The sequence below is a fragment of the Microcaecilia unicolor genome, chromosome 4, assembly GCF_901765095.1.
Source record: "Microcaecilia unicolor chromosome 4, aMicUni1.1, whole genome shotgun sequence".
Classification (NCBI taxonomy): Eukaryota; Metazoa; Chordata; class Amphibia; order Gymnophiona; family Siphonopidae; genus Microcaecilia; species Microcaecilia unicolor.
The window spans coordinates 101857222-101884715 of NC_044034.1; the positions used below are offsets into that span (position 1 = coordinate 101857222).

General features: G+C 41.0%; 1 protein-coding gene across 1 annotated transcript in view; it reads left to right on the top strand.

Annotated features, from left to right (window-relative positions):
* Positions 1-27494, top strand: part of VWA8 (von Willebrand factor A domain containing 8) — a 483817-nt gene that overhangs the window by 389860 nt on the left and 66463 nt on the right. The window contains exons 38-40 of the mRNA XM_030200545.1: positions 6263-6371; positions 12168-12324; positions 27205-27313. Coding sequence (XP_030056405.1) covers positions 6263-6371; positions 12168-12324; positions 27205-27313 — 375 coding nt within the window. The remainder of the gene's footprint in view (positions 1-6262; positions 6372-12167; positions 12325-27204; positions 27314-27494) is intronic.

Sequence of the window (27494 nt, forward strand, 5' to 3'; positions counted from 1 at the left end):
AAAGCATGGCCATTTTTTGAGGGTGCTTTTTACCTGCTGCATTAGAAAGGGCTTTGGCATGAGGGGAAAATGGTTCCTGCCGCTACCGCAGGGCCCTTTTTCCCGCAGCTTAATAAAAGGACCTCAGATTTTATCTGTCTTAAGTACAATGTTTTAAATTACAGAGGAAAATGCTTATGCCACTAGATGGCTCCATTGTACTATGTCCTACATAATATACCCATGGGTACGGAGTATAAACTAGCAAGGAAAGAAGGAAACAAACAAATCTATTTTTTCTCTTTGTTTTACTACAATTTAACAGTACGTCTTTTCCTTCTGTGCTGATGTAGGGTTGATGAGTCCACATTTTGTAGTTTCCTTCATCAGGTTGCAACCTCCATGCCTTTGCTGTGCCTCCGACACCCCCTTTATTTTGATTTTGGATCACAAGTAGCAGCAGTGGGATTTGAACCAGCCACCTCTGGATTGCAAGACCAGTGCTCTAACCACTAGGCCACTCCTCCACTCCATTCCCTTGAAATTTGACCATCCCTGTGGGGGGGCAGTTCAGGACATCCAAAATGTTTGAAAGAAGGACATCCACTCCCTCGCTATGCCGACACACACATACCTCCCCCCCCCCCCCCAAAGGACCTGCATACTGCTGCGATGGACCTGAGTATGACATTTCAGGCTGGCAAAAAAAGTTTTTAAAGTTTTTTTTCGGGGTGGGAGGTGGTTAGTGACCACTGGGGGAGTCAGGGGAGGTCATCCCCGATTCCCTCGGGTGGTCATCTAGTCAGTTAGGGCACCTTTTTGAGGCTTGGTCGTAATAAAAAATGGACCAAGTAAAGTCGCCCAAGTGCTCGTCAGGGACACCCTTCTTTTTGCCATTATCGCTCGAGGACGCCCATCTGTTAGGTACGCTCCAGTCCCGCCTTCGCTACGCCTCCAACAGGCCCCCAGGAAGTTTGGTCGTCCCTGCGACGGAAAGCAGTTGGGGACGCCCAAAATCGGCTTTCGATTATGCTGATTTGGGCGACCCTGAGAGAAGTACGCCCATCTCCCGATTTGTGTTGAAAGATGGGCACCCTTCTCTTTCTAAAATAAGCCTGAAAGTATCATAATATCAATAAAAAGAATGTTTAATATAAAAAAAATGCATCAAAATAAACTTAGGGCTCCTTTTACTAAGGTGTGCTAATGGATCACTTTGCTTAGAGCTTTCCTTTAAAGAATGTATAATTCACCTGAAAACCTACGTGTTCACTGAGGCTTTTGGTATTCAGACTGAGAGCAATGCTGGCCTCTAGGATATCTTGTTCAGTCTCTGCACCTTTAACTTATTGAATGCATGATCTATAACTGCTGTCTCATTCTGGTGTGATTGTTTATGTTCTTTCCCATTTCTCTTTCCTATCAATTGAATGGCACTCCTTTCATTTAAATTATTAGCCTGTAATCCATCTTCTTATGTCTTCAGGAAAGACGATATAGGAAAATGAGGAACAACCTACAATATGTCAGGGGTGGTTGAGTTTGGCAAATAAAATGTAATGCAAAAGAATGCAAACTATGTAGTTTGGATATAAACATGCAAGAAAATAGTTGGAAGGGTTGATGTGCACCATTCTGGAGAGTAATCTCAGGGTAATTGTATCTGGTGATCTCAAGTAGCAAAGCAGAGCAGTGTGAGAGCCAGAGGAATGCTAGGATTCATACAGAGAGGTATTCACTGGTAGAAAAAAAGGAGGTGATAATTTGTCTGCATGGGTCATAAGTGAGACCTCATCTATAGTATTATGTTCACTTCTGTAGACCATGTCTCCAAAGGATATAGACAGAGTGGAAGCACTTCAGAGAAGTGTTGCCAAAATAGAGCATAGTCTGGCCTGTAAACACTTTGGATTTAAACTTAAGGACTTAGATGTGTATTTGCAGGCAGAAAATTGTTGTTTGATTTCAGGATTTTTTTTCCACTCCATTTAGTTTGGTTCTCTTTTTTATTTTGTCATTCCATTTTCTTTTGTCATAGAACATGGTATTAGTAGGTCGTGTGTGCTAAATGAAATAACATACGCTATGGTGAAACAAAATGATATAAAAACGAACGATCCCTATTATGCATATCTTTGAAAAGCGGACGCAAAGGAGAGAAATGGTAGAAACTTTCAAATACTCTAGAGGTATAAGTAAAGAAGCCAAGTATTTTTGTAGTGGAAAGGAATTTCTATAACAAAAGGATGAGAGTGATAGGCAAAAGAAATAGTTTTCCAGTAGAGGCCAAAACAGTGTAAGAGTTCAAGAATGCATGAATTAAGCACAGAGGATATTTAAATACATGTAAATGTGGGAATAGTTTTTGGGCTTGCAGGAGGTATATAAGAACTTAAAATTAAATAAAAAATAAAGCCTGAGAATGGGTGGACTTCGCGATTGTTGTACCAGTCAAGATGTGCCTTGAAATCCCTGTCTGCTGTCATTTCCTATATTCTTACGTTTTGCAGCATCTTCTGCAATATTGGCACCAGCGTAAAGAGCAGTTCTTTCTTTAGCTATCTTTAGCAGACCCACTGGGGAAACAGGAGGCAGAACCTTCTATTTAAAAAAATGCTGCACAATTTATGTGTCTCGGGAGCAAACAGGTGCGGAGAGCTTTAGGGTAACACCTTATAACTAGCTTGAGATGCCATGCATAGCTCCTTGTTTAATTAATGTTGAATGAAAAAGAGACATTTCACACTGAGATGCTCACTTGTTTCTGCCTATCCTTTCCAAACCATCAGTCTTGTTAGTGCATGACTACCATTGGGATCATTTGGTTCATTTTTGTAATGGTTTTGCTGTCTCAGAGCTAATATTTTCTCCTTATAAAGACAGCACACAGTCTAGCATGAGTAATCTGTAATGTGTTACAGAAATTTGTTTCCTGCATATAGAAAGAGGAGAAAAGTTCAGTTTTAAATGCAAATCTTATGTTTAAACAATTTTTATTAAAAATCAATAAAATAATACAACCATAATCTTGTATAAATTGTTAATTTTGTTTCCCAATACAATACCCCCCCTACCCAACAAACTTATGTTTCATCAGTTTTATGAAAAACGGTATACACTTTTATCAATAGTATATAATGTAATCAATACAGCCAATCATTAAGTCCCATCATATTCAAACAACAACCAGTTTGAACCTTCTACTTTCAACTTACTTTGTTAGATCCTTTATCCAACCCCCCCTCCCAAATCCCTCCACACCCAACCACCCCCCTCCCCATACCCTCCTAATCTCGCCCTCCCTCTCCCTTCCCATGGAAAACTCACAAACATCCTAAAGAAGGAAGTATCTTAACCCTTAGCTCCAGTATAATGGTTACAGCACATTCAGTACAAAGCTCCTTCCCTTAGCTGATAAGGTATCTATATATTTCCCCCAGATCTTCAAAAACTGAGTTTTTCGTTTCGGGGATCCTCTGGCTTCTCTTGCCTCCCACATCAGCAGCTGGTGCACCAAAATTCCGCCAATGCCAAAATTCTGGCACTGCTTCTGAGGTCCAGTATTTAAGTATACATTTCTTTGCTAACAAACATCCCTTACGAAAGAGCAATGTCTCCTCTGGGGTATTTCCTCTGAACGACCCATAGATATCTAATAGCATCTTAAAGGCGCAAGATAAAGCAGGATTTTTCTGCCTCGGAGATTTAAAGGTGGATGTACTAAAGCACACAATAAACAGTTTGTCCTATGTGGAGGGTAATTTAATAACAGGTTGCATTGATTAATGATGCAGGAAGAAACCTATTTTTAGCTTATTTTATAAAGCCACTTAAGTGCCTATGGTGCCCATTTTCAAAGCAGATGGACATTTCAAAATGGCCAAAAAAAGTCCATCTGCCAAAAATGTCCAGATCACTTTTTTCAAAAGGCATAATTTGGACGTGCTACACTACAGATCACCCAAAATACAGGGTATACTCCCTGCCTTCTAATAAGAATTTCCAGATTTGAAGTTTAACACTGCAGTTAACACTGACTGTTAATACAGAGGGACATTTTCAATATGATGTTTTGGAAAGAATGTCCAAAAATCCAGTGGCCATTTTCAAACCACATTCAACTTTTTGATTTGAAAATGGCCATTTGCTATATATTTTTTGTGCTTAGTGCATCTATCTTTTAGGACCTTTTATATTCAAAAAATATAAAAATAAAAGTCCAAGGAAAAAATGCAGAAAAAGAAGTCATTAGGGTGTACGGCGGGGGGGCCAGCATTCTTAATAGACTGGCCACACCGACACCCAGTAGAGCAGTGGAGTACCACTGCAGTGGACTTCACATAAAAGGTCTGAGGTACACATCTCACCATTATTATTATTATTATTATTACATTTGTATCCCACGCTTTCCCACTCAAAGCAGGCTCAATGCGGCGTATCCCCTTATATTGTACGGGGAGCCCTCCAAAACCTACCTAAAAACCTAGTGTACCCAACTGTATACCAATACAATAGCCTTTATGACTGCAGGTGTCACCCCTATGTAGGTACTGTAGGTTTATGGTGGATTTTGGAGCGATCACACTTTCCACCACAAGTATACGAGTTAGAGTGGGTTATGGGCCTCCTTCTCTACAATACACCGCACTGACCAGTAGGCTACTCTAGGGACCTGCTTGCTACTCTAATAGGCTTGGCCATAACATCTAAAGCTGTCATAGAGGCTGGTATGTACTGTTTCTTTCACATATTTGAGAGGTGGATGGTGGGTCAGTGACCACTGGAGGAGTAAGGTGGATTTATGCTTTAATCCCTCCGGTGGTCATCTGGTCATTTAGTGCAACTTTTTATGACTTAGTTGTGATTGAAACAGGTCTAGACCAAAACGTTTAACTTTTAGCCCTGCATGTTTTCGCTTTGGTCCATTACGGCAGAAAAATGTCCAAGTTTTGGGAACTCCCAAATCCTGCCCCCAAGACATCCCCTTGTGATTTACATGCACTGCAGAGAAAAATGTTCCAAATCCAAGTTTTGAAAATCTTTGATTTGGATGTTTTTCTCCAAAACAAAAGTCCAAATTCCACTTTATGCCATTTATGAGACATTTTTCTCTTTTGAAAATGAGCCCCACAATGTTTTAAATTCTTTCTAAGCCAACTGAATGAGGCATCAAACAAAATGTCTGTCAATCTGTCTCTTTGTCCAGGCACAAAATAACTGTCTGAAAATAGAATGGAATGGGACTCAATATGGTGTTGAGGGGAAAACTGGTAAAAGATTAAGTTTGAAAATGGGCCAGATTGGATCAAGAGTTCTAGAGAAATAAAGCTCCCCAAAATATGACCCATTTCTACGTGAGAAGCAGTTCCAGCAGCTACTGCCTGCAGGCACTGATTCACTGTTTGTTATCATGGTAATTAGAGAACTGTGCCTTTCAAACTACCCTCTGCTCTGCTCTCCTCTCCTCTCCTCTCCTTCCCTGCACATAGACACACACAGAGAGCCAACACAGACATACACATACACACCAAGGGAGGCTGGAAATCATTCCATGAGGCATCCTCTGCATTCTTTCTCCACCCCTCTTTTCCCTGCTGTCACACCACTGTCCCTGCTGGACTGACTTTTAATGAGCCAAGTGTATATGTCATTATTTTTTAAACATATTTTTAGTAGTCAACTTACTCATACATAACTGGACAATTTTACAAATTTGCTTGAAAAATGACATTATGCAAATGAAAGAAATAGTTTTTTATTAGCTGACCCTTGTTCTAGACCAAGGGATCTCAACCCAATCCTCAGAACACACCTAGCCAGTCAAGGTTTCAGGTTACCCACAATAAATATGCTTAAGATAAATTTGCATGAACTGTCACCATTGTGTACAAATTTATTCATATTCATATTGTACCTTATATACTAAAAACAGATAAATAATTATAATTGAAAAGGATAGTGGTAGGTTTTTAGACTTATGATGTATCAATTAGCGGCTATAAAATATTAGTAGCGCTGTTAAAACTGAATTCTTTCCTCTACCTTGTAATCAATTGAGTCATCATATACTGGTGTATGTAGTAAGCAAACTTACTCTGTTTTTGTGGAGTTATACCTTATTGGTTTTTGAGCCTGTTAATATAGCGTTCATTACACATATACAGCAATTTCTTGAATGGAAATCAGGTATCTTGTACAAGAAGCATCTCTTTTTACATTTTGTTTTGCTTCATGAAAGATGTCTTTGTTTAAAATACCACCTATCATTCATTCATTTCCTCAGATAACAGTGCAGAGAGACAGTGATTTGGATGTCAGCTCACCTAAACATGGAAAGGTAGATCTAGACAACATGCCCCACGTCGGTGGAAACACATGGGCAGGTGGAACAGGTTGGTATTTAATAATGCTTGATTTGATGTGTACAGATCTTCACACACTGCAGTGGCAGATTCAGAAAACAGAAGACTAGAATTTAACGGCAGATAAATACAAGACCTGGTCACTCTGATAGTTGTCTCTTCCTGCTGAAATACTGCTGACCCTACTCAATCTCTGGTCTTACCTTCACTTCTTCACTAATGCTTTCTGTATATCTTTCTGGAACTCTGATATTGTTCATGCTTCTGCTGATAGGCTATTCTGTATATTCTGTGACAAAATATTTTGTTACTCCTGACATATCCTTTTTTAGCATGCAGAAGAGAACTGTGGAGATGATCATTTGAACTACACAGTCCCCAGTGGTGTTCAGCTGACTTTATTAGTTATCTTCTACAATGACTCGACATGGACCGTGTTTCGGCTAGATTGCCAACATCAGGAGTCTCATGAATTCCCCAGACTGAAAATGTCCTTCCAATTTGCACATAGATTCATTTGTACCAGTGGACTTCACCACTCCAGCCCAAATTTTCAAAGGTGAACTCTATATTACACACTCTCCTGGTTTGCTTTCCCATGGCTTCCTTCCTCTGTACAGGAATCTTCACTCTGGAAGCCTTTCTGTGTACTGCGACAACAGATGAGATGACTCCTGAATCCCTATTGCAGTTTGAAGGCTCCACTTCAGGTCCCACCAGCGTGGCCTCCTCCTGGAGGATTTAATGAGACTCCTGGGGCAGGCAATCTAGCCAAAACACGGTCTGTATCAAGTCATTGTAGATGACTAATAAAGTCAGCTGAACACCATTGGGGACTGTGTATTTCTGTTGGTCATCTCTACTGTTCTCTTCTGTGTGCTGTGGTGTTTGATTCTACCGTGTTCTTTTGTTTTAAATCCTCTTTCAGCCTCATATCATAGATAGATAAATAAATAGATAATTATTAATACCACTGTGCTACTTTCTTTATATCGTCTCTCTTCCTTCTTTCCTTGAGATCATACAGTTCTAAGGAAAAAGTTTATGAATCCCAAGCACAATAATGAGAATTTCAGGTTCTTACCATGATACCATTGTTTACTTTTTTAAACTTATTTTTATTGATTTTCCAGTAACAATACGTTATCTGAGTCTCCAAAGAAGATCACATAGAATATTCATCAGGTGACCATACACTTATCAACTTTCTTAAACAAAAGCCCTCTGTCAAAGCACCTTCCACATACCCAATACTTAAGAACATAAGAATAACCATACTAGGTCAGACCAATGGTCCATCTAGCCCAGTATCCTGCTCAGGGGCGTAGCCAGACTACAGATTTTGGGTGGGCCTAGGCAAGAAGTGAGTGGGCACCAAGTGTTCTCTCCCCCCCCCCCCCCCCCCACCACCACCACCACCACCACCAAAAATATATCTCAGCTGGCAGGAAATGCTTCTTTCCACCTTGGCAGTCTGCAGCAGGCATGCGCTGAAAACTGAGCATGCACTGGTGCTGGTATCATGGAGAGTAGTGCTTTGGTTACCATCAGGGGGAAATCTTCAGCTCTCGGAGCTTGGAATTCCCACCAGCTACAGTTAAACGTGTACTATTGTTGGATGGGCCTGAGCTCTAAGTGGGTGGGCCCCGGCCCACCCAGGCCCACCTGTGGCTATGCCACTGATCCTGCTTCCAACAGTGGCCGATTCAAGTCACAAGTACGTGGCAGAAACCCAATTAATAGCAACATTCCATACTACCAGTCCCAGAGCAAGCAGTGGCTTCCCCCATGTCCATCTCAATAACAGATTATTTGAAACTTGTCCAAACCTTTTTTTAAACCCAGATACGCTAACTGCTGTTACTACATCCTCTGGCAGTGAGTTCCAGAGCTTAACTATTCTTTGAGTGAAAAAATATTTCCTTCTATTTGTTTTAACAGTATTTTCATGTAATTTCATTGAGTTTCCCCTGGTCTTTGTACTTTTTGAATGAGTAATAAATCGATTCACTTCTACCCGTTCTACACCATTTAGGGTTTTATAGACATCAATCCTATCCCCCCTCAGCTGTCTCTTTTCCAAGCTAAAGAACCCTAACTTATTTAGCCTTTCCTCATATGGGATAAGTTTCATCCCCTTTATCATTTTGGTCACTCTTCTTTGAACCTTTTCTAATTCTGCAATGGGGCAAAAGAGAAATGGATGTTTTTCGCTCAAAAATGTCCAAAATTGATATTTTCAAAACCTGTTTTTAGGCATTTTTCTATGAAGTCCATCAGAAGCACATTCAGTTCACAAAGGGGCATGCAAGGGTAGGATCTGGGCATTCCTAACACTTGGACGTTTTTCTGCTATAATAGAACAAAACAAAAACATCCAGGGCTATAAGTTGAACGTTTTGGTATAGACCTGTTTTATTAACGAATAAGCCACAAAAAAGTGCCCTAAATGACTGGATGACCTCCCCTTACTCCCCCAGTGGTCACTAACCCCCTCCCACCCCCCTAAAATGTGCTTAAAAACATTACTTACCTTCCTCTACGCCAGCCTCAGATGTTATACTCAGGTCCATTAGAGCAGCATGCAGGTCCTGGAGTAGTCTATTGGTGGGTGCAGTGCAGTTCAGACAGGTGGACCCAGGCCCATACCTCCCCCTACCCTGTTACACTTGTGGTGGAAGCTGTGAGCCCTCCAAAACTCAATAGAAGGGAAGGGAAAGGGTTTACATATATACAGGTACTTATTTTGTACCTGGGGCAACGGAGGGTTAAGTGACTTGCCCACAATCACAAGGAGCTGCAGTGGGAATCGAACCCAGTTCCTCAGGATCAAAGTCCGCAGCACTAACCACTAGGCTGCTACTCTACTGTACCCACATATAGGTGCCCCTTTCACCCATAAGGGCTATTGTAGTTGTGTACACTTGGGGGTATTGGGTTTGGGGGGCTCAGCAGACAAGATAAGAGAGCAACTGTGGGATGAGTACAGGGAGCATTTATTTGAAGTCCAGCGCAGTGTTCCTTAGGGTGCTAAGAATGCTGGCTCCTCCTACATCCCAATGGCTGGATTTTTTTCAAAAATTGACCAAAACGATAAATGCACAGAGCACAAAAACATCTATCAAATAGCTATTTCGAAAAAAGAAAGACATTTTTGTGTTTCGAAAATGGATTTATTCCCCACTTCAATTTTGGACGTTTTTAGCAAAACATCCAAAGTTGGATTTAGACGTCATATCGAAAATGCCCCTCTTTATCTTTTTTGAGATACGGTGTCCAGAATTGAACACAATACTCAAGGTGAGGTCGCACCATGGAGTGATACAGAGGCATTATAATATTCTTGATCTTTTTTTGCATCCCTTTCCTAATAATTCCTAGCATCCTGTTTGCTTTTTTGGCTGCCACTGCACACTGGGCAGAAGATTTCAGTGTATTGTCTAGAATGACACCTAGATCTTTTTCTTGAGTGCTGACTCCTAAGATGGACCCTGGCATCAGGTAACTATGATTCAGACTATTCTTCCCAATATTCATTCTCTCACAAATTACAGACACTCCTGCTTTCAAAGCCACCTGCACCAGGTTCCCTCATCCGAGCTTTCTCCTCCGTCCCTTTGATTTTGACAGAGAGGCATTCAGTTTCCATCAGATATCTAATTCTGGCCCACCAGCCTATTTTAGGATTTATCCAATCAGACTTTTTTTTTTTTTTTGTATCTGTCCTCATGTCTAACTCTAGAGTGTATACAAGAAAATTTGAACTTTCAAATCAGCTGGCATATCTATCCAGTAGCCCTGTATGGCTGGGCAGAATCTAAGAATAAGTGACAGCATGCCCTTCTGACCACACTCCTTTCAACACAAATTGAGTGCAGTTATAAAGCTAGGCACCACCCTGAGGCGTGCCAAGCACAAATTCTGGTATAGAATCCGGGCATAAGCCCAAAGTTATATACGTACAATGTTAGGCACACTCATACCAGAGTGTTCCATGATCTGCGTGCAACTGGCATTATTGTCAATGTTCTTTTTAATCATTATTTCCCCTAAAATAAGGGTTCAATGTGATGTACAGGAATAATTCTAAATTGAATGTAACACAATTAACATAATAAATGATTACTAACAAATATTATAATTAGTAACAATGTCCAAAAAGATGGGTTTTCAACTGTTTACGAAATTTCAGATATTTCACCTTAACTCTAACAATAGATGGAAGAGAGTTCCATAATTATAACTGCAAAAATAGAGTTAAATATTCTAAGAAAACATGTTTTACTATGAAACAGAGAATAAGCTGTTTAAGCAGCCTGGGAGAGTGACCAAAAAGGGATTTTGAAATCAAACTAATCAATAAATGGGAAGTAGAACCATGAATAATCTGATGTAATAGACAAAATGCTTTAAATAGAACACATTTTGCTACCGAAAGGCAGTGTAGCCACTTCATATAACTTGAAACACTGGTAAATCTATTCACTTTGAAAATTAATCTCACAGCAGTTCTCTGTATGAGATGAAGCTTCTTTAGATATTTAGAACCAAGCCCCACATATAAAACATTACAATAATCAAGATGGGGCAGTATCAACATCTGAATCAGTTGCTTCAGCTTTTAAAAAGTTTTCTTCCATAAATGGTTAACTTGAAAACAGCATTTTATCCACAGCAGTATTCCTATGAAGGGCAATTTTATAAATGCCTAACTCCCCCTGACCTGACTGAAATATTCCTGAGGCAGGATTTGCACTTATGTATTTATTTTGTGCATAAATTTTATGAATATTATTCATTCCTTGGTGAGACAGCAGATTTAGGAGTTCTTTTACTACGTTATGCTAAGTGCGCGCTATCGCTTACCATGGGATGCACTAAGGCATCCTTCAGTAAGATCCCAATGTGCACACACAAACCATGCGCTAAAAACGAATCCTGAATTTTCTCAGGGTGGATGTGACAGCACTTTACCGCGCACTAATTGGTTAGCGAGGGATCAGCGCCTACAAAATGGGTGGTGGTAAAGACTGACTTGCTAATTTTTGTTAATGGCCGTGCATTAATGGCGAGAACAAAAAAAGCAACACTGGGCCTTCAAGAAAGAGATAAATGCTGTCCTTTATTAAGAGCAAGACCCGACACGGGCCGTGTTTCGGCACACAAACGCCTGCCTCAGGTCAACGTGTATCTTCACAGTCTAGACAAACAATGAAATTCAGATAGTCTAGATCAATTACCATCGACTGATAATCAGACGTTTCGTCCGGCCCGTGTCAGGTCTTGCTCTTAATAAAGGACAACATTTATCTCTCTCTTGAAGGCCCAGTGTTGCTTTTTTTGTTCTTGTTTTGTACTTGTATGCTGTTATACCCTCTCTTTCGTGACTGCGTGCACTAATGGCAACATTAGCACGTGACCATTAATTGAGAAAAAAGAAAATTGGCCATTTTGTGGTTGCAGTAAAAATGACCTTAGCATGCAGGAAAGACCCACATAAGGGAACACTGCGGCCACGTTTTACCACAGCTTAGTAAAAGGACCCCTTAATTTTATAAGTGCTGTTTCGTAAGTATGTTGCTTTTATAAAATAGATGTAACCTAGAAACATGGCGGCAAATAAGAACCAAATGGTCCACCTAGTCTGCCCATCCACAGTAATCACTATCTCCTCCTTTCCCTAGAAGATAACCTGTGTACATACCTGCTATACAAGTTAGCTCTTATCGAGATAAAAAGCCCCAAAATGCAGGAGAAACTGGTGGACCAAAAGGCAATATATAGATTTCAAAAATAAAAACTAATTTTTTACCCTGAATGTTGTAGGTGGCAGGGATACGGCAGGTCTGGGTGGAAAAGGTGGCCCGTACCGTTTAGATGCTGGACACAAAGTTTACCAGGTGTCTCAGGCTGAAAAAGATGCTGTTCCTGAGGAAGTGAAGAGAGCTGCTAGAGAGATGGCTGAAAAGGCTTTTAAACAAAGGTAAGTGTGAGAATTTCAAAAAAAGATGGCAAAGGTTTCTGGTAGTTCATATTTATTAAGGGGTATGTATAAGGTGGGGATGGGACTTGATATACTGCCTTTGTGGTTACAATCAAGGCGGTTTAAATATTATATAAAGGTATTTATTTTGTACCTGGGGCAGTTGAGAGTTAAGGGGTCCTTTTACTAAGGTGCGCTGAAAAATGGCCTGCGGTAGTCTAGGCGCATGTGTTGGGCGCGTGCAGAATCATTTTTCAGCACACCTGCAAAAAAATGCCTTTTTAAAATTTTTGCCGAAAATGGACATGCAGCAAAATGAAAATTGCCGCGCGTCCATTTTGGTTCTAAGACCTTACTGCCAGCCACTGACTTAGCGGTGAAGACTCACGTGGTAACCGGGCGGTAATGACCTATGTGCGCCAAAAATTAAATTACTGCAAGAGCCACACAGTAGCTGGGCGGTAACTCCATTTTGGTGCGCATTGGTTGTGCGTAGATGCTTATGCGACTTAGTAAAAGGGCCCCTAACTGATTTGCCCAGAGTCACAAGGAGCTGCAGTGGGAATGGCCCCCAGTTCCCCATGTTCTCAAGCCACTGCACTAACCACTAGGCTACACCTACCAAATACAGGTTAAATATATATTTTTTAATCTTATAAAGAATACACAAAAGAAACAGATGTAAAAGAATAGAACTACAGAAGGTACTGATGGAAAGTGTATGTGCCTGGGTGGTTCACTTCTGTAGAAAATTGGGGGGAGGGGTATTTGAATTCTTACAACATAGTTACAAGCATGATGTTATACCTGGGTAGATTTAGTCAGATACTCAGCCACCTGGTTAGCTGGTTAAGTGTGGCTGAATAGCCGCCCACGCTAATTGGATAAAAATGCCAGATTCTCCTGTCTACTCTGCCGGATAAAGGGCAATTCTATAACTGACAGTCTGCATTACACACAAATCGAGTGTATAAATATACAGAATACTAGGATTTTCTCAGGCAAGTGGATGATTACATGCATAAATGGCAGCAGAGAGACTAAGCACTATTCTGCGCACATAAGAGGCAAAGCGCATAGTGCAAGGGAGCATTCATATGAGTGGGGCATAGGCGGGGTTGCCACTTACAGAGGCAACTTTCAGAATACTGTCAGTTTTTCACATCCTTGCAGTATTTACACGACTGCAGTTATGTTACGTCTGTGGCTGATGTAACTGCAGTCATGTACATGTAGTTGCACTAATGCTGGGTTATGATACTATTTGTTATGGTATCCAGATGCCATTATAGAATAGGCTTTTACCATGCAGCATCTGCACGCCTAAAAGAAGGTGCCCAATTATAGACTCAGCCCCTTATTGTCAAATTGTGATACTGGTTGTATTGAGAATTACAACAGGGTTCACCAGATCATTTCACTCAGGCCAACAAATAGCCTTCTAATTGGTAGTATTTTTGGGTCATTATAGACATGATTAATGTGGTAAAAAGGTATTTAAATGTGGCCATTAACCTACTAGTTTTCTGTCTTGTGCAGGGTGGGTTTGATTTTTTTTTACTTCTTTTTTTTTTAACAATTTTAAAAGTACAATATCAACAGTGCAATAGTGTACAATAATAGATTCAGTGTATAATATGAAGACCAGCAAGGCCACATCAAGAGAATGATAAAATCACTAGTTAGGAAGATTCTGCACTTATTAAAGTGAAACTATAAAACAACTGTTTGCATGGTTTTTTTTTTAATTGCATTAAAAATCGTAATCACAAATGAAAAAGTTGGAGAACAACAATATACATAGAATCCAAATAATCCTTTTTGCTCAAGATGACATTGCCAGCTACCACATAAAAAACGTTTTAAACAAACGAAACCTCAACTGCCTAGGAAGCCTGCCTAGATGGCATTCCAATATCGGCTTCTATCACAGGTTTCATAGTATGCTCCGAAACAAGCCACAATAGAAAACAACTCCCTATTAGGAAGAAAAAACCTATTGTGAACAAAAAACAGAGCAGACCTACATAACAACTAGAAGCATAGCAATATTCTACTCAATTGAAGTTCTATATAGAAACTGAAAAAACAACACACTTGCACAGTGAAAAAAAATAATTTAACTTGCCACAAGGATTTCTAAAAAACACAGCAGCTCTCAGCAACATGATTCATTAATCCAATTAAGGCTGTAAGGACATCCAAACATCACCATGACACAGGTTCTATGCTTGACAAGGGACCCCCTTGTTTCCTTATCTGCATCAAGAGGAATCCACCAAACATATCACCAGCCTGGTTACAAAATGGCGATGGCTGGTACAAAAACGCTCTTGAAAACTCTGCCCACTCCACGAGTCAGTTTGAGGGGGCGGTACTGCCAAACTAAAGAACAATAATTCAGTAGAAAGCCTCCCATTCCATAGGTCCATTTAAATTTTTCGGTGCCACTGTTTGCAATTTGAAAATCCACTTTTTGATGTAAACAATGGGAGATGTCTCTCCTTCAACGATTATTTTTCAATTGGTCAATAGCCATAACATGTCATTGATCAAAAGTATGTTGCATCATCTGACAATGTTTAACAAGAATTATATTGAATTTACCAGCACTGGTACAGTGTTTATGCTTGATCAATCTAGTTTTTACATGCATTTTGTTTGGCCCTTATATTTCAATCCACAGGTACAAACAATCAAATATATCACTGCTTTCTATATACATGAGGTAGGACATTTGATGTCAATCCATTTCTGACTAATATTATCCCAAATTCTTGAAGTTTCATTAGTGACCCCACAGATGACACAATGGCCACATTTGACATGTCCAGGATTCTCAATTTTTCTCTTGGACAGGACATATGATTGGCACAGAAAATCAGACAGATTAACCCCTCTTCAATAAGAGATCATACATCGTCTTTGGGCAAATACAAAATTTGCCAATGTCTTTGAATAATTTTAGCTATCTTTGGAGACAAATTAGTGTATTTCAATATACATGAGATAGTCAAATCAGATGACGAACAGCCTTGAGTATCCTGTTAAACTCATGATGATTATAAAGATCTGTTTTATGTGAATGTTTAATAACTTTTTGGGGATATTCCCATTCCAATAATTCTTTAAATGTTCAGAAGCTTCTTTATACCTCAGAAGAGAATCACAAATTTGCCTAAAATGCAAAAATTGAGCAAAAGGCAAACTGTTTTTAATGTGATGTGGGTGCATACTGACATAGGCTAGAAGTGTATTGCGATCCGTAGGTTTTGTATAAACATCAATTTCAAGAACACCATCATGCTTCACAATTCTCACATCAAGGAAATAAATTTCAGAATGATGAACAATATGTTGAAATTTAATAGTAGAATGGCAGGTATTTAAAGATTCAACAATTCCCTAGTTCCCAGCCAAATGACAAATATGTCTATAAAATGCCACCAACACATCACATGTTTGAGTAAGCACATTTTATAAATAACTTTCTCCTCCAAATAAACCATGAATAAGTTAGCAGCCAAAGAGGCAAATGAGACACCCATTGCAATCCCTGAAAGTTGTAAATATAAATCTTCATTAAACAAAAAATAATTATTTTGCAAAGCTAAACTTGTTAACTGAAGAATAAAATCTGTAGGAACTGTCACTGGTTGAGAATTGATTTAAAATGGATTCAATTACCATAATGGCTTCTCCTTGTGGTATAGCAGTATATAATTATACTTTTGTTCAAATATGAGAATTCAGGTAATAACTTCAGAAGCCAATCCGAAAAGTAATTGCAGAAAACGCATACAGATCCGTATCTCTCCTCCCCCCCCCCCCCCCACGCATTCCACTCCACTCAGTATTTTATAGACCTCTATCATATCTCCCATCAGCAGTCTGTTCTCCAAGTTGAAGAGCTCTAGGCTCTGAAGTCGTCCCATCACCTTTTCTAATTCTGCTATATCCAAAGTGTGTTTCTTTAGAATAGAATGCACCAGTACCTGGTTCCATTGACTGGGGCATGTTTCCATAGTAAGACCGTTGTTGATCATGGGCAGATTAAAAAGGGGAAGGCCATGCAATAGCACTACCCCTGATTCCCACCCCTCAACATAACCCACACCACCTGATTCAATATAGATTATTCCCTGCACCCTCAACTGCAGCAACATGTCCTTCCATCCACTTAATTGAAGCATCATATCTCCCCTGCATCCCGCTAATTGAAGCACCATGTCCCCCCGTACCGCTTATTGAAGCATTAAGCCCTCTCCCCAATACCTCCCGGCAGCACTGTGCCCCTCCACACCCCAATTGCAGCTCCATGTCTCTCCTCACAACAGCTCAGACCTCTGATGCAGAAACTCCGGCCCCCTCTCTACAACCCCATCCCCTGACAGAAAATACTGCACCCTCCCTTGTCCCTTGGGACTTACTGTGGAATCAGCACTGGTAGCAGTGGGGCCTGGGTGGCAGCAAAGAGGGATCGCTGCTATTCGGGACACCACTGCCACCAGTGATGACGCCTGGATACATACTGGGGGGGGGGGGGAAGGAAAGTGGGTTAGAGGGGTGGGTCTTACTGGCAGGGAGGAAAGTTGTAAAGAAGGGGTCAGGGCAGGGGCGTAGCCAGACTTCCGTGGGAGGGGGTCCAAAGCCTGAGGAGAGGGGGCACATTTTAGCCCTCCCCCGCCGCCATTGCCGCCCCCCCCCCACGTCTTTTCCGACCCCCCTCCCGCCGCGAACCCGCCGCCGCCGCCTACCTTCAATTTTGCTGGCGGGGGACCCCACTCCCCGCCAGCCGACGTCCTCTCCGTCCTGCTCCTGCTCTTGTTGCATGCATGACGTCCTGCACGTTATACGTGCAGGACGTCAGACTCAGAGAACAGAGTTCTGTTCTCTGAGTCTGACGTCGCACATACAACGTGCAGGACGTCAGCAATGCATGCAACAGCAGGAGCAGGACGGAGAGGACGTCGGCTGGTGAGGAGTGGGGTCCCCCGCCAGCAAAAGTGAAGGTAGGCGGGGGCGGGTTCGCCAGGAGGGGGGTCCAGGCTGGAATCTACAGAGGCTCAGGCCCCATGTAGCTATGCCACTGGGTCAGGGTTTATGTGTTGGGGGTTGGATTGCCAGGGGGAGGCTTGATGCTGCAATCAGGGGTTCAGGGAGACTGTTCTTCAATCGGAGGGTGTGAGGGGACAAGGTGCTACAATCAGGAGGTGTGAGGAGTCTTTTTTTTATATATTATTTATACATTAATTATATACACAAGCAATCATCTTGTTACATGTAATATAGGAGACAAAAGAGTTCAGATAAATAAATCACAAATACTGTATCATAGAGAAATCAAATAAGAAACAAAATAATTCACTTTTGTCCCTTCCTTAGACCACACAAATGGAGGGGAGTGGAGAATAAATCAGGTAGATCAAAAAAATAAGTAATATCGGAATAGAGGAAAGGCTTATGCCCTCCCACCTTCTCTTTTCTAAGCCGTACTGATATTAATATTATGATCTTGATACCTTTTTCAGGTCTATGAAAGCTCTTAATTGATCTGGTAAGAAGAAAACATATTTAACACCTAAATATTTCACCATATATTTACATGGGTATGCTAACAAAAAAGTTGCCTCTATGGACCTCGTCTCTTCTCTCATATCTAGAAATTTCTTCCTTCGCTCTTGGGTAATTTTAGTAACATCAGGAAAAATCCATAATTTTTTACCACAAAACTGTTGGTGCAAATTTTAGTACAACTTCAATATTGCATTAAAATCTTGCTCAAAAACAAATGATATCAAAAGTGTAGCTCTATTAGTTACTTCAGTTAATGAGTCCTCTAGGATCAATGAAATATTTTTCAATTCTTCAGATTTCTCTCTTTCCAACGCTTCAGGAATCCTCTCTTGGTTCTTTTTTACAGGTAAAAAATATATTTTATTTGTTGGAGGAATAATTTAAGGAGGAATCTTCAAAATTTCAACAAGGTATTTTTTAAATAGTTCAAGGGGGAGAATTCCTATTGGTCTTGGGAAATTCAAAATCCTCATATTCAAGCGTCTGTTATAGTTTTCTATTTGTTCAATTTTTTGACGTATACTTGAATTATCTTTAATGAGCACTGAAACATTTTCCTTAATATTAGAAATATCATTTTGAGATCTCTGTACCTGATCGTTGAAATCTTGTTTCAATCTGTCCATTGATTTAGAGAGTTGGTCCACTGTAGATACCAGTTTCATTGTTTCTTGAGTAGATTTAGTTATTAAAACTTTCATATTCTCCATAGCCTGCCATATAGTATCAAGAGTCACCACCATGGGGGGATTCAAAGATCCCTTCCTGCCCGAAATTGTAGTGGCTGCCAGTAACAATTCCGAGAGAGAACCCTCTCCGCGGGTTCCAGTCTCCGCGACTTCCGCGTCCTGTGGGGCCTGCATTCTCTTCTCGTGTTACAGCGGGACATGGTGGATTTCCAGCTATCGGAGGAGAAAGTGTGGTCTCATGTTCCAAAGACGTTGGGTTCCCTTCCTCGGCGTCTAAAGGAAGCTCAACTCCAGACTCTATCGGTGGGCGTCGGAGTGTAAAACTGTCCAATGTTCGCTGCTTAGGAGAGGATGCAAGAGCTGGAGAGGGTATGGCTCTGATAACCCCTTTTCTTTTAGTATGGGGCATATTTTCAGGAAATGTTTAGTATAGCTAGTGTCGGTCTGTCTCACTTCTCTCGGCGTGTCGGCGCCATCTTAGCCACTCCCCCCGCTTGAGCTCCAGGTGTGAGGAGTCTTTATAGAAGACTGTCAGAGGGGGGTTGACTCTGTGACTGGGGGGTCAGAGGGAGAAATGTGGAACAGGGTGGGAGAACGCCACTGCAAAAGAACCTTTGCAGCTGAACCTATACTGCTTTACATGATGGGGCAAGTAGCATGGTTGCTCCTGCGCCACATTCCCTGTATTTACTGCACAGGCTTTGCAGTTACTAAAATTTCAATTTTGTAGTAAATCTTTGATAACTGCAAAACTTACCACACTTTAGTAAGTGAGCCCCTTTATAAAATAAGTGCAGTATCATAAAATACCCCCCTCCAAACTTCAGGCATTTTTATAACTATCCATATCTATGTATAAACCACTGTTACACCCAGGAATGGCTTTGAAAACTATCCCCAAAATGAAAGAGATTTTTAAATACATCCAGCCCTTTATTGCTTTTTTTCAACCATGGAAGTCTTTAAGAAGAATCTGAAATGCATTTGAATGTAGATATCTGCTAGAATAATAGGCCAGTGTTTCAAAGAAACTGAGACAAGGAAGTTTCCAAATCTGTGCTCAGAATAGTATTTCAGTAGTGGATGTTCTGAGCATAGTATGTTAGCCATTAACATTGCATTATAAGACTTCACTGTTTCATAATAATCACAAATGCAAGGTACTAAATATGCAGTTACATGGAAAAATTCCAGTACATTCATTCCATTTGGCTTCATAAATGTTCTCTTCTGAATTGTACATGTGTCATTGCAAGATGGCAGATATTTTATCCTTCCTTCATGCCTCATTGAGCCACTGAAATTTCAAAGAATTTGTGGTTCCAAAATGTAGGATATGGGAATGGATGTTTTCCATAGCCTAGTAAAAGGGAACTATCAGAGTTCATGAATAACACCCAACACAAACAATTCTCTGAAAGTTAAGGTCCAACAACATTCCTAAATATTTTACAAGTATTCAAAACACATACAGATCACAGCATAAGTGAAAGGAATTTTAATAAAAATACATACACATTTAAATATATAATTTTAATTCCATAAACAGTTACACTGAATAAGTAAATAAATATAGAACAACTAGTTCAGAAAATACTACTTTTGAATTCCAATGGAGCTTTGTAAGTCTAAGTGCTTTGAAAATGAGCCTCAAAGGCACCTATATATCTTTATTAAATACTACTGGTTATGTGTACTGCAAAGTACACACCTTGACAAAGCATATACATTTACACCAGTCCGTATGTAGCCACATATGTGTGAAAATGGTTTTATAAAATTATCTCCATAGGGGCCCATTTACTAAGCTGTGTTAGGAATTACATCATATGAACAGTTCACAGCACCTTAACTGTTAGCACTCTGTAATTCCAACACTAAACACCTAATGAAGAAGAGAGCAGGAAATGGGCAGAGACTGTGCCCTACCCGTTAAAGTGAAGGTTGTTACTATGTATTAACTCAGCAGTTCCCAAACTGTATGCCTTGGCACCCCAGGGCATTGCAACAAATTCTCAAGGGTGCCTTGGCATATTTTTCCTCACCTCCCTCCTGCCACCGACCCAAGCCACTACTGCTGCTTCTCTAAATGAGCAGCAGCAGCAAAAAAAAGCTGCAGCCCCCACTGGGCCAGACTCTCCATACTCACAGCTGATGGTCCTGCCCCCTCAGATGTCACTTCCTGTTCCAGGGTTCAGCCGGCAGCCATGTGAATGAATAGTCCTGCCTTGCAGTGCATAAGTACATAAGTATTGCCATACTGGGAAAGACCAAAGGTCCATCGAGCCCAGCATCCTGTTTCCAACAGTGGCCAATCCAGGTCACAAATACTCTGCAAGATCCCAAAAATGTACAAAACATTTTATACTGCTTATCCCAGAAATAGTGGATTTTTCCCCAAGTCCATTTAATAACGGTCTATGGACTTTTCCTTTAGGAAGCCATCCAAACCTTTTTTTAAACTCCGCTAAGCTAAACGCCTTTACCACATTCTCTGGCAACGAATTCCAGAGTTTAATTACACGTTGAGTGAAGAAATATTTTCTCTGATTCATTTTAATTTTACTACATTGTAGCTTCATCGCATGCCCCCTAGTCCTAGTAGTTTTGGAAAGCGTAAACAGACACTTCACATCTACCCGTTCAACTCCACTCATTATTTTATAGACTTCTATCATATCTCCCCTCAGCCGCCTTTTCTCCAAGCTGAAGAGCCGTAGCCGCCTTAGCCTTTCCTCATAGGGAAGTCGTCCCATCCCCTTTATCGTTTTTGTTGCCCTTCTCTGCACCTTTTCTAATTTCACTATATCTTTTTTTAGATGCGGCAACCAGAATTGAACACAATATTCGAGGTGCAGTCGCACCATGGAGCGATACAAAGGCATTATAACATCCTCATTTTTGTTTTCCATTCCTTTCCTAATAATACCTAACACTCTATTTGCTTTCTTAGCCGCAGCAGCACACTGAGCAAAAGGTTTCAAAGTATCATCAACGACGACACCTAGATCCCTTTCTTGGTCCGTGACTCCTAACGTGGAAGCTTGCATGACGTAGCTATAATTCGGGTTCCTCTTTCCCACATGCATCACTGTGGCAAAGCAAGCTATGGCTGTAGCTTGCTTTGCCACAGCGCACTCCAAAAATACGAAGACTAGGGGACACTCAAGTTACATGGAAATATTTTTAAAACTAATAGGAGGAAATATTTTTTCACTCAATGATTGGTTGGGCTCTGGAACTCTTTGCCCGGAGGATGTAGTAACAGTAGTTAGTGTATCTGGGTTTTAAAGGGTTTGGACATTCCTGGAGGAAAAGTCCATAATCTACTATTGAGATAGTCATGGGGAAGCTACTGCTTGCCCTGGGATTGCCAGCATAGAATGTTGCCACTATTTGGGGTTTCTGCCAGTTACTTGTGACCTGGCTTGGCCACTGTAGGAAACAGGATACTGGGCTAGATGTACCATTGTTCTGACCCAGTATGGCTATTCTTATGTTATGGATGGGTGCGGGGGAAGGGGGAACAGAGAGAAGGCAGACGCTGGACTGGGGGAAGAAACAGAGAGGGAGCTTAGGCTGAATATAGAAGGGTAGAGAGAGGGCTGAGGCTGAATGGAAGTGGGGAGAGAGGGAGGGCAGAGGCTGGATGAAAGTGAGGAGAGAGGGAGGGCAGAGGCTGGATGGAAGGGGGGATAGAAGGAGATCAGACTCTGATGGAAAGGGGGAAGAGAAGAAGGGCATAAATGGGAATGCAAACGTCAGTGGCTGAAGCATGCCACTGATTTGCTTAATGCATAAACAGCATGGAGTTTGTGCCTCAGGCAGTGGATCTCTTTGGCTGGCAGGGCTTGAGCATCCCCGCTAGCAAAGGTAGAACGCAACGCTGTTGGGTGGAGGGGAGACCTGAGAGGAAATGTGTAGTCTAAGGTCAACATGACCCGAGAAAATTTGGGAACCACTATATTAACTGTTAACACCGCGGATAGCATGAAACAGTCAGTGCCTTCTTAAGAAGTGTAGCTAACTGACCTTATTATCTGCCGTGCATTTAAAGCATAATAATAACATTTTCTCCATGTTCACTGCATAACAAAATGTTTAGAGCACACCAACAGTTGAGACAGATGATGTTTTGCACTTATTATGTAGTAAATGAGGCCTATAATTTGCAGTGCTTTTTGTTTTTTCAATGAGCACATATTTTCATTTTTATACTTTTGGTGTTTAGCTCGATTTTTGTTTTGCTTTTTCTGATTAACAGTGTTCTAGGTTAGCGTTAGAGCACTCTTCTTTTTAGGGGTTATGAACACTCTCCAAAACAATTGCAGTCCTGAATGGATGAAGATGTAGCAGCCAGCTTACAGGTTTTAGGAAATTTGCGTTCTTCTGTCTTCTCAGGTCTGTCTTCTCAGAATGAAAATGGTTTACATGGGGGTTTGTTTTTTTTTTATTTTTATTGCATACTATGTACTTTAACAATATATGTTACATTTAATGCAAATGATGTAATGTCTCTCTTCGGTACTTTGCAGTATTTAACCAATGATCATAGTTAACCTTCAAACCTCTCTACTCCCATAACAATAAAATTTAGGGCCCAATTTACTAAGCCGCACTAGAGGCGCATTAGTGCTTTTAACGTGCTCTATTAGCACGCGCTAACTGTGTAGGCACCCGCAATATTCCTATGGGCACCCACACAGTTATCGCGTGCTAATTTTGTGCACGCACTAAAAAAACGCTAGCGCACCTTAGTAAACAGGGTCTTTAGTTTTAATTGCAGGTCTGATCCATTCTAGCTCATGTTTTGCCTTTCATTAGTAGTATTTGCTGAGTCACTTGTCCTTCCTTCCTGTGCCCCACATTACTGGCAATTTTAGCTAAATTGCTCACATAAAATAGCCCATACTTAACCTGTGAAATAACAATATTGAAAATATATGGCCTATACTGATCAAGGCCTTCTATGGATTTTCAATGGAATTGTTCAGATAATGCTGCTAAAAATCACTACAGACAGCGCCAGCACTATCTAGACAGTGCAGAGGGCAGGGCCATAATTAATTGACAGACCAGGGATATTCTGCATCAATATGTGAATAAATTAGGACAACAAAAAAGCTGTCATAAGTTGTCCAGATGCATATCCAGGTAACGGCACTGAATGTTGCCTTTATCCGGATAATTGTGGTGGTCTGTGTAATACCTATGGACTTTAGATATTGCCCTGATAAAAGATAATCTGTTAATACGTATGTTGCTGTTTCAATATTTTATTGAGAAAAAACACAACACATACAGTAAAGAACGAAACAGTAAGTGGATACACTTCTCCAACTAGCAAAATAGCTATGAACCATAAGTACAGCCATACTGGGTCAGACCAGTGGTCCAGCCAGTCCAGTATCCTGCTTCCAGCAGTGGCCAATCCAGGTCACAAGTACCTGGCAGAAACACAATTAGTAGCACCATTCCACTCTACCAATCCCAGGACAAGCAGTGGCATCCCCTATGTCCATCTGAATAGCAGGCTATGGACTTTTTCTCCAGGAACTTGTCCAAACCTTTTTTAAACTCAGATACACTAACTACCATTACCACATCCTCCGGCAACCACTCATAATACTGCATAGTTTACCAATTTCTCAAACAAAAATCCCTGTTCAAAAGTCATAGAAAGTTTAAACATACTTATTTCCGTATTTATTAAGACTAGTACCCATTCTATAACATGCAAAAGCATATGATACCCTTAGCTATACTATCATAAAATGATTGTCCTCAGGAAACGAAGCATTATATACTAATACAAATTAGTCCCACCTACCATCCATTTTCTAAATGGAACTGCTCTCTCCTTCAAACAATGGAAGATTAAGAAAATCTTATCACTCATTTAGCCTTAATCAACCATTTCCCCCCCTGTATCATAAGTTAGGACAGAAAACTCACTTATGAATCTCCATTGGTAAAAGAGGGGGAGCGTTGTATTTTGGTTTTCCCCCATGTGCAACATTTGTTGCTCCTTCTGTGTGTGAATGGACTTCAAGGTTAAATCTTGCACATGTTTTACACCTGTGAAATAGTTTGGGAATTCCCCACATCCTGACTTGGAGGTATGAATTCCCCTCTCCACCTTCTATCTAAAATCTGCCGCTATGCGAGGCAAAAAGATGGTCAGGTCTTGGCCCACCCTATCCCACTGCCTATGAAATGGAAACTATGGTGGCAGTTAATTTTCCTCAAACTAAACACTAAATACTTCTTGTAATTTTAACAGAATGTGCAGACCGTACAAGGTGGGTAAACTTCTAAATTTTGCACAACAGATGAGAAATCAAAGCAAAAGTAACACACATTTTTCATGTAGGGTCTCTGGTTTTTAAGCTCTTTTCAGAAAACATGGCAGCCGTGGCTTCAAAATTTTGATTTTCTCGTCCTGAAATTTATCACTTGGGGGATGTGGAGGGGCATAATCGAACGTGAACGCCCATCTCCATGAGCGTCTATCTCCGAGAACGGGTACATGAAGGGGCGGGACAGACCTTATTTTCGAAAAAAAATGGGCGTCCATCTTTTTTTTTTTAGATCCGAGGCAAATGCATCGGATTTGAGCTGGGCGGTTTCGTTTTTCAGCGATAATGGAAACTGAAGGCGCCCAGCTCAAAAACGAACAAATCCAAGGCATTGGGTCGTGGGAGGGCCCAGGATTCGTAGTGCACTGGCCCCCCTCACATGCCAGGACACCAACCAGGCACCCTAGGGGGCACTTGTAACAATTAAAATGAAAAAGTAAAATACCTCCCAAGTCCATAGCTCCCTTCCCTTGGGTGCTGAGCCCCCCAAATCCCCCCAAACCCCACTGCCCACAACTCTACACCATTACCATAGCCCTTATGGCTGAAGGGGGGGCACCTAGATGTGGGTACAGTGGGTTTAGGGGGCGGTATGGAGCGCTCCCATTTACCACCACAAGTGTAACAGGTGGGGGGGGGGGATGGGCCTGGGTCCACCTGGCTGACGACCACTGCACCCACTAACAACTGCTCCAGGGACCTGCATACTGCTGTGATGGAGCTGGGTATGACATTTGAGGCTGGCATACAGGCTGGAAAAAAATGTTTTTAAATTTCTTTTTTTTTTTTTGGTGGTTAGTGACCACTGGGGGAGTCAGGGGTGGTCATCCCCGATTCCCTCCGGTGTTCATCTGGTCTTTTAGGGCACTTTTGGGGGACTTGTTCGTGAAAAAAGAAGGGTCCAAAAAAAGTGACCCAAATTCGCACTAAAAACACCTTTCTTTTTTCAATTATCAGCCGAGGGCGCCCATCTCTCCTCGGCCGATAAACACGCCCCAGTCCCGCATTCACCACGCCTCCGACACGCTCCCGTCAACTTTGCCTGTTTCCACGACAGATTGCAGTTGAAAACGCCCAAAATTGGCTTTCGATTATACCGATTTGGGCGCCCACGGGAGAAAGACGCCCATCTCCTGATTTGGGTCAAAATATGGGCGTCTTTCTCTTTCGAAAATAAGGCTGATAATGTGGTTGATGGAGGTGAAATAGTTAACTTCAAAGCAGACCAGCATTCACATGCATACCATTTCCCAGCATTAATCATTACCATTGTTTTAAAGAATTATTACATTCTGATTCTGCCATAATGTTTCATGACCAGGGCTACTGCAAAGGTATTGGGCGCCCTAGGCAAACCTACAGCCTTATACACTTCCCTCCTTAATTAAACTATCAAGCCTCTAATCTGCCCCCACCCAGGCATCATGCATACACAGAAGAATTAAGGGCAGCTTTTAAAAGTCATTTTGCTCTCAAATGGATTATTTGAAAATTCCACACTCGCCCAGCAGGTAAAAGTTCACAGTGATGATTCTTTGTGTAAGTGGCAGGATATATTGTTTTGCTTTGAGTGCAGCTGCTTTTTGCTGCCCCTTCCCCCCCCCCTCCCCCCAAAGCTGCTGCTTGATAATTGGGCCAGCCTTGTTCAAGACACTAAAAAAAAAAAAAAAGTCTGAAAAGGTCACTTAATATCTCTTTATGCACAATTTTTATCAGCACAGAAACTAAGAAATCTTTGTTCTTTAAATACTGCCCTAGCTGTCAAAACATTCACCCCATTCAGAAATTCAGAAAATACAACTCAAAGAATCATCAGTGCTAACTGATGAAACTGGATTGATTTCAAATGTGTTATCTCTGCTAGTTCTTGGGATTACCCATCATTTGAAGATCTGCCAGAGCAACTGCACTCATAGGTGCCTCATTCATTCCTCTTAAATGGAGTCAAAGTTAAATTTGTGGCACATAGCACTAAATGCACTAAAAAGAAACAATATCATCAGCATGGGGCATTATTGTATTTTTCAACATTTGTCAGACTATAATGTTACTTTTGAGAGTTAAGAGTAAGAATTTAGATTAAAAGGGGTACTATAACCTGAAATTAATTTTGAGAAAAGAACAAACATGCATGCTCTACATCAGTCACTCACTACTACACTGACAGCAGTAGTTTCAAAATTATCTTGAAAATTGGATTAAATGTTCTCCTAATTCATGTTTTGGCCACCATTTTGTCTTTGGGCTTGTTTCAGGTTAAAGGAAATCCAGATGAGTGAATATGATGCAACTACTTATGAAAGGTTCTCTAGTGGAGTTCGGCGGCAAGTACAGTCACTTCGAGTCATCCTGGACAGCCTGCAGGTAATCCATTGTTTAGTAAAGTGCCTTTGAGGTTTCATTTGACCTTCTGATTTCTAGGTAAACACCACTGAAAACAGGGGTCAGTAACTCCACATCTCAAGTGCTACAGTTAGTCATAATTTCAAGACACCCCTACTGAATATGTATGGAAATACATCTCATGCATATTCATTGCAAATAC